This window comes from Capsicum annuum, chromosome 10 (genome assembly GCF_002878395.1).
Source record: "Capsicum annuum cultivar UCD-10X-F1 chromosome 10, UCD10Xv1.1, whole genome shotgun sequence".
Taxonomy (NCBI): Eukaryota; Viridiplantae; Streptophyta; class Magnoliopsida; order Solanales; family Solanaceae; genus Capsicum; species Capsicum annuum.
The window spans coordinates 10252099-10259001 of record NC_061120.1 but is presented as its reverse complement, the minus strand read 5'-3'; the positions used below and the strand labels follow the sequence as shown (position 1 = coordinate 10259001).

The 6903-nt window shown below is 37.4% G+C and overlaps 1 protein-coding gene across 1 annotated transcript; it reads right to left on the bottom strand.

The window, feature by feature from the left end:
- Positions 1-4601: 4601 nt before the first annotated feature.
- LOC124887697 lies at positions 4602-6230 on the bottom strand. The gene is made up of 4 exons (XM_047397593.1): positions 6023-6230; positions 5702-5867; positions 5256-5563; positions 4602-4963 (listed from the first exon to the last, which is right to left on the bottom strand). Exons 1-4 carry the CDS (start codon positions 6228-6230, stop codon positions 4602-4604), a joined length of 1044 nt encoding a protein of 347 aa, XP_047253549.1.
- Between the last annotated feature and the right edge of the window lie 673 nt (positions 6231-6903).

Below are 6903 nucleotides of genomic sequence, written 5' to 3'. Positions count from 1 at the left end.
AAAGCATGCTAAGGCAAGAAAACACAATCGATTAAACCATATTGCTAAGGAAGTAATGATACTCAATCTTGTTTGTGGTTCCGATTAGGTCAATAGCAATGAACCTAATCGGAAACACAAATAAGAAGGCTTGGGATGCAGTTTAAAATTTAGAAATTGTTGTCTTCGCTTGATTCCTTATTTTAACCTTAATTGTTCCTGGTGCAAGTCTTCTTGACTTACTGTACATCATTTCAGCCCTCAGTGCCCTCAAAGCTGCTTTCTTAGTGTTCTGTTATTTTTTATGTAGGTGATCATTCTGACCATGCTACCTAGTCGCAGCTCCCCAGCAAAGTTCCCAGCTGCACTATTTTTCTTTGAGAGAAACAACAGATGGATTTTCATTTTTAGATACACTTTCATATTTGCTCTTGATTCAGATTTCTCGTATTCTAATCCAGCTTCATTGGCCAAATTTGCTAGAAATTCCTTGCTACCCTATGTTTCCTCATCAATTAGCTCTTAGATGATATAGTCTTTCGTCAACTCTCATTTCCCTCGCAGGTATTCTCCTACGGCTCCTTCTGGCATATAATCATCTTCTCGAACAACCCTTCCATATAAATTTGAGCGAGGGGAATTTCTATTGGTATTCTGTTCTTATTTGATGTAGTGTGATGCTTCGAAGGCCTTCTCGAAGTCCAATTCACACTTAAATTTTAGTCCAATCGCTGTTGGATCTTTGCAATGACACAAAATATTGATCTATTTTCAAAACTTGACACGTATAAACATGAGCAACAACCGTCACTAATTCATAACAGGATATCGGCACCATCTTTATGGGCCCCTCAGACTCATCAATTCGAACCTATCAAACTAAACTGTACAATGTAGGATCTTGTTTGAATGATCAATGCCTAATCGGTTAAAAAATATATTCACAAAATCATTAGACTTTATGTGTGTTGTCCCGTTGACCTATCATTAATACATTACTCCCACACATGAAAGTGGATCCATCTATCTGCACGCACTTTATTCTTCCTTGCCTGTCTATGGATTAATTTGCAATAGATGACACATCTATTAAAATTATCAAACAATTATAGACATCTGTTACGACAGATGATCAATCCGTTGCAATATATGACTTATCTATTGAAAAATCAAACAGATACATCCATCTATTACAACAGATTGTCAATATGTTGTAAATTATCAAACAGGTAGAATATATCTTACAACACATTACCCATCTATTAGATTTATTTTAAAGCAATTTTCTTTTCTTTCTGAAATACAATAAAGGATAAAATGTTGTATTTAGATCCGTTGTTTTAATTTACATATTCGAAAAGTCACCAATTTTATTTAATTAAGGGATGTAGTTATACATAACTCCACTTCTAGATATGGCTAATTCGAATTTGGACAAGGTGATTTTGCGCGACTCTTTATGGAAACTTGAAAGGCAGATTCACGAACTCCGATGGGAGTTGAGCGACACAAGAGCAAGGCTGAGGAGGCCCCTGCTGCTGCCGGATGACGATGGGCCGATTGACAATAATAATAATAATAATAATAATAATAATAATAATAATAATAATAATAATCTTACTACTAATAATTGTAATAATAATAATTAGGTTATGTTTTGTATTTTAGCATATGTATTTTCTTTTATTATATCGGATCTACCTAGGGGTATGTTTTTTTTATTGTATCTATTTATATATAATGGATTCAAAATTCTATGTTTGGTCGACTTTGGATTTTAATTCTTATTTAATATTTAATTTTCATTCTGTCTATTCCTTATTCTCAACATATCGATGGTTAGAGGTAGGGATTGAGCGTTTGTGGCAACGGATGAACCATATGTTGCTGTCACACCTCTTTTTTAACCAAAAGATATTATTTTAAATTTAAAAAGGGCTTTTATTATTAAGTGACAAAAGAAAATAATTTGTTTTGAAAAGGACCTTTAACAATAAAGATTCAGAGTCACCACTTGGCATAATCCGGTGATCCAAGTCACCTTTGAAAAATCCTTTTCAAAATGATTTGACACTTTAAAACTGCTTTGCGAACAGATATTCCGGCTAAGGAATTTTGTTGATCGGGAAGAAGGTGTTAGGAACCCCTCAGTCCCGTGGTTCGACCACGGTCACTCTGTAGAGTGTATCGGCTAGTATGACATTATGAATGTATAAACCAACAAACAGATAAACATGCAACAAACAATCAAACAAACAAAACCAAAATTAGTGTCCAGTCCAATTTATTACAGACCCAAAATAAAAAGGTACTGAAATGTAAACCTACGCTAATCTACACTAATCCTAAACTATGCTCCACCCGATGCCTCAGGCCTTGATCATGAACGGTCTTCAGCGTACAAAGTATCGCGAGGCATTTTTCGGTAATGAATATATACACATGACTTCGAGGCATTTCCCGAAGAATAAATACATTTGATAGAAATGCGGTAAACAAAATCATTCAAAAAATATTCCAAATATTTCACAATCCACAAGTTCTAAATTTGCCTACCCGAGCCTACTGTTTGCCTACCCAGCTTGACCTATCATGGCACTATCACAATCAACGACATCGATGAATCAAAACAACAATATTCACTTTATCAACTTTCAATCTCACTCCCCCAAATCCATTTTCAACCACATAATTAACCAATTTCAATAGAGAATCCACTAATCGATATCAACAATCACTCACGGTGATTCAAAATATACCGAAATCAACAAAAAAACAAAATCCACACATTATCAATTTAACACGTAAAAATATCAAACAATTAGAATTAACCGAGAATGAGATAAGAAATGAACCTTAATGGCCCTTTCAATCAAATATCACTCAATTGAATAAAATGGAGCCAGCACCAAAACCTCGACTCGAACCTCGAGTGCGACCAAACACAAATCAATATTGAGAATCGCAACCGAACAGATTTAAATCCAACAAAAAATTTCAACACAAAAAAAAAAACCACTGAAATTTGCTGGAATCGAAGCTGTTTTTTGTTCGCAGCTTCTCCGAGTTTGGGGAGATAGTAGCCGGATTACCAGATGAGACAATGATTCCGGCAAAAATTTTGCCAGAATATTTGGCCGAAGCTGCTTTATCTTTTCTTCCCCCTCCGTTTCTTCACTATCTCTTTCACATTTCTCTCCGTTTTTTCCATTGTGTTCTCTCAATCTCATGATCTCTCTTATTTTTAACTCTCGTTTCAATCCTTGTGTCTTAATGGCGTGTTGATCATTTCCACCCAATAGTGGTGTGTGTATACCGATGGAGGAGTGATGTTCGGCGAGGGTGTGGGTATCCATGGAAAACCAAAAAAATGGAGGTGAGGTCTCTGAACAGGTGGCAGATGTGCTAGACTACCCATGGATAGTCGACTAAGATCATCAGCTACAATGTTACCTTTACCTGGATTATAGAGAACATTGACATCATAATCCTTCAGTAACTCTAGCCATCTTATTTGCCTCAAGTTTAGCTCTTTCTGCTTGAATAGATATTGAAGACTCTTATGATTAGTATAGATATTAACATATACCACATATAAATAATGGCATCATATTTAAGCGCGAATATTATAGCTGCAAGCTCTAGGTCATGAGTGGAATATTTTTTCCATGTTTCTTTAATTATCGAGAAGCATATACTATAACTCTTCCATGCTGCATTAAGATGCAACCCAGTCCAACACCTGAAGCATCACAGTACATCACATATCCTTTTGTACCCTTTGGTAAGGCTAATACTGGCGCAGTAGTCAATCTATGTTTCAACTCTTGAAAAGTCAATCTATGTTTCAACTCTTGAAAAATTCTTTCACAAGAATCTGACCACTAGTACTTAACCATTTTTTGCGTTAATTTGGTCAATGGGGCAGAAATAGTGGAAAAGCCCTCCCCAAATCTCCTATAGTAACCGGCTAGCCCCAAGAAACTATGTACCTCAGTAGGAGTGGTTGGTCGAGGCTAATTTTTCACAGCTTCTATCTTCTGAAAATCCACTCTAACTCCTTCTTCAGATACCACATAACCAAGAAAGGCTACTGAGGTCAACCAAAACTCACACTTAGAGAACTTAGCATACAACTGGTGCTCTCTCAATATGTGCAATACTAACCTCAAATGATATGCATGCTCAACTTCATTACGTGAATATATCAAAATATCATCTATAAATACAATCATGTACATATCAAGAAAAGGTTTGAAAATCCTGTTCTTCATGTCCATGAAGGCTGCCAGAGCATTCGTTAGTCCAAATGATATGATAAGAAACTCAAAATGCCCATATCTTGTCTAAAAGGTTGTAATGGGGATATCTGCTTCACAAATTCTTAATTGATGATAACTGGTCCTTAAATCGATCTTTGAAAAGCATTTAGCTCCCTAAAATTGATCAAATAAATTATCTATTGGGGGGAGAGGGTACTTATTCTTTATTGTCACTTTGTTCAGCTGCCTATAATCTATACACATTTGCAATGTGCCATCCTTTTTGCACACCAAAAATATTAGTACACCCCAAGGTGATATGCTGGGCCGAATAAAGCCTTTATCAAGTAGGTTTTTTAACTACTCTTTTAGCTCTCTTAATTCTGCAAGCGCCATTCTATAAGGTGGAATTGATATCGGTCGGGTACCAGGATCCACATCAAGACCAAAATCAATTTCTCTGATAGGAGATAACCCAAGAAGTTCATCAGGAAACACATCTGAGTACTCGTTCACCACTGGTACAGATTTTAAAGTTGGTGTCTGCTTTTCAGCCTCAATATCATTCACTTGGACAAAGTTATATAAACACCCCTTTGCAATAAGCTTTCGTGCCTTAAGAAAAAAAATAAACCTCTCTTTAGGCATCATAGAATTACCCCTCCACTCTAGGACTGGCTTTCCTAGGAAGTGGAAATAGGCTATTTTGGCTCGACAATCAACTGTCGAATTACAAAAGAACAACTAATCTATACCCATAATGACATCAAAGTTGACCATTTCAAGTTCAATCAGATTAGCCAATGTAGCACGACCATATACTGTCACCACACAATCATAATAGACCCGTCTAGCTATAATAGAATCTCTTACTGGAGTAGATACTAAAAATGGTTCGCATAGAAACTCTGGCTTCATTCCAAATGTCTTAGCAATAAATGGGGTAACATTTGACAAGAAAGATTATGGGTCTATCAAGGCATATACGTTATGTGAAAAAAATAATTAAGGTACCTGTGAATACATCTGGAGATACCTCTGAGTCTTGTCGACCAGTTAGTGCACATATACGGTTTGAACCAGTGCTTGAACTAGGCCCTCTGCCGTTACCAGATCCTCTACCTGCTAGTGCCTGAGGACCGTGAGAAGAAGAAGACACTGATGAAGATAAAGCTGATGCAAACCCTGAAGGCTGTGATCGATCACTTCTACTTTTACCTCTGAGATGTGGACAATCATGTACTATATAACCCTCTATACCACACCAGTAACACGTATTTGAACCACGCCAACACTCCTTTCTATGTGGTCGACCACTCTGCCTGCACATAGACCGAGGTAGTAACCCTCGTCTAGTACCCCTCTAAGGTCATAAGTATGGTGCTCTAGAATTCTGACTCTGCTCATACCTGGGCCTCAAGAACTAAGTTGGAGCATTATATTTAAAGCGCATAGCTGACTGGGTTTGCCTAGGTGGCCCTCTACTAGTGTAAGCACCATTGTTTCCCTGATGCTGGATGGTCGTCCTAGCTCTCTTACTCTGCTCTCTTTCACTATCTACTTTATGATTACGCTGATCTTCCTCTATCTGCTGAGCACATGCCGTGATCCTTTCTATATCCAAATCTTTATTCACAACAGCAATAAAAAGAAGGGCTTTCAATGGACTTGCAAGGCCATTCATAAAGCAATGCATCCGTTTGCTTATGTGCTAACCACCTCTAGAGCATATTTGGATAACTGTGTAAACTACAAACAATACTCCTTGACAGTAAGATTACCCTGCTTTAAGGATAGAAATTTATCTATTTTTGCTTCTCTAAGCTCTAATGGCCTGAGGTTATCCATGAAGGCTTCTGTAAATTCTGTCCAGACCGCTGAAGGAGCTTCCTGACCTCTCAATTCAACCCACATCTCATACCAATCAACAGCAATATCTTTCAGTCGATGGGCTGCCAATTCAACTGCATCTGTATCTGAGACCCGCATTACCTTACAAATTCTATAAGCCTTATCAATGAATTATTGAGGGTCCTCTGTAAGCTTAGAACCTGTGAATTCTGGTGGACTCATACGGAGGAAATCTTTGATCTTAGATTTGGCTATCCCTCCCTAAGTAGCAACAGGTGCATCCACATTCTGTCTTTGGGATTGAGCGGCAACCAACTGTGTAAACAACTGTATCGCTCTCTTTAGATCTGGGTTTGAGGCACTTGGTGGTGGGATAGGAACTACCGTTGGCACCATTAGAGGTGCAGAAACCCCTGTAGGTCCTTTGTAACACCCCATAAAAGTCGTGCATGGATTAGCCTTTAATAGAGTGCTCTTAGACTTAAAAACTTGAAAATTTTTCTAAGTGTAATGAGGACTTAGAGTCATTTTAGATGGAAATCTTTGAGATACAACTTTTCAACCTTTCCAACCTCTGTTTTTAGATTTTCAAGTTGCGTTACAATCGGACAAGCTCATAGTACATCTCGGATAAGTTTCAGAATTTTTAGGAACGCATAAGGCTGCGTTTGGATTTCAAAATAGTAGCAAAATGCATAGCCTGTTGCCCAGTTTTCAGTATTTCAGGATCAACTTCAAACGATCATAACTCTCTGAATATAATGAAATGGGAGAGTTGCTACCAATAAAATTAAAACTCTTTGAGTTTTCT

Excerpts from the sequence above, each read along its gene's own strand:
- LOC124887697 (XM_047397593.1), bottom strand. The coding sequence starts at position 6,230 with ATGCGGGTCTCAGATACAGATGCAGTTGAATTGGCAGCCCATCGACTG. Across the intron at positions 5,868-6,022 it reads ATTTCTATCCTTAAAGCAGG|ATTTGGATATAGAAAGGATC; the intron begins GTAATCTTACTG and ends TTGTGAATAAAG. Across the intron at positions 5,564-5,701 it reads GGGCCACCTAGGCAAACCCA|GCAGAGTGGTCGACCACATA; the intron begins GTCAGCTATGCG and ends GTCTATGTGCAG.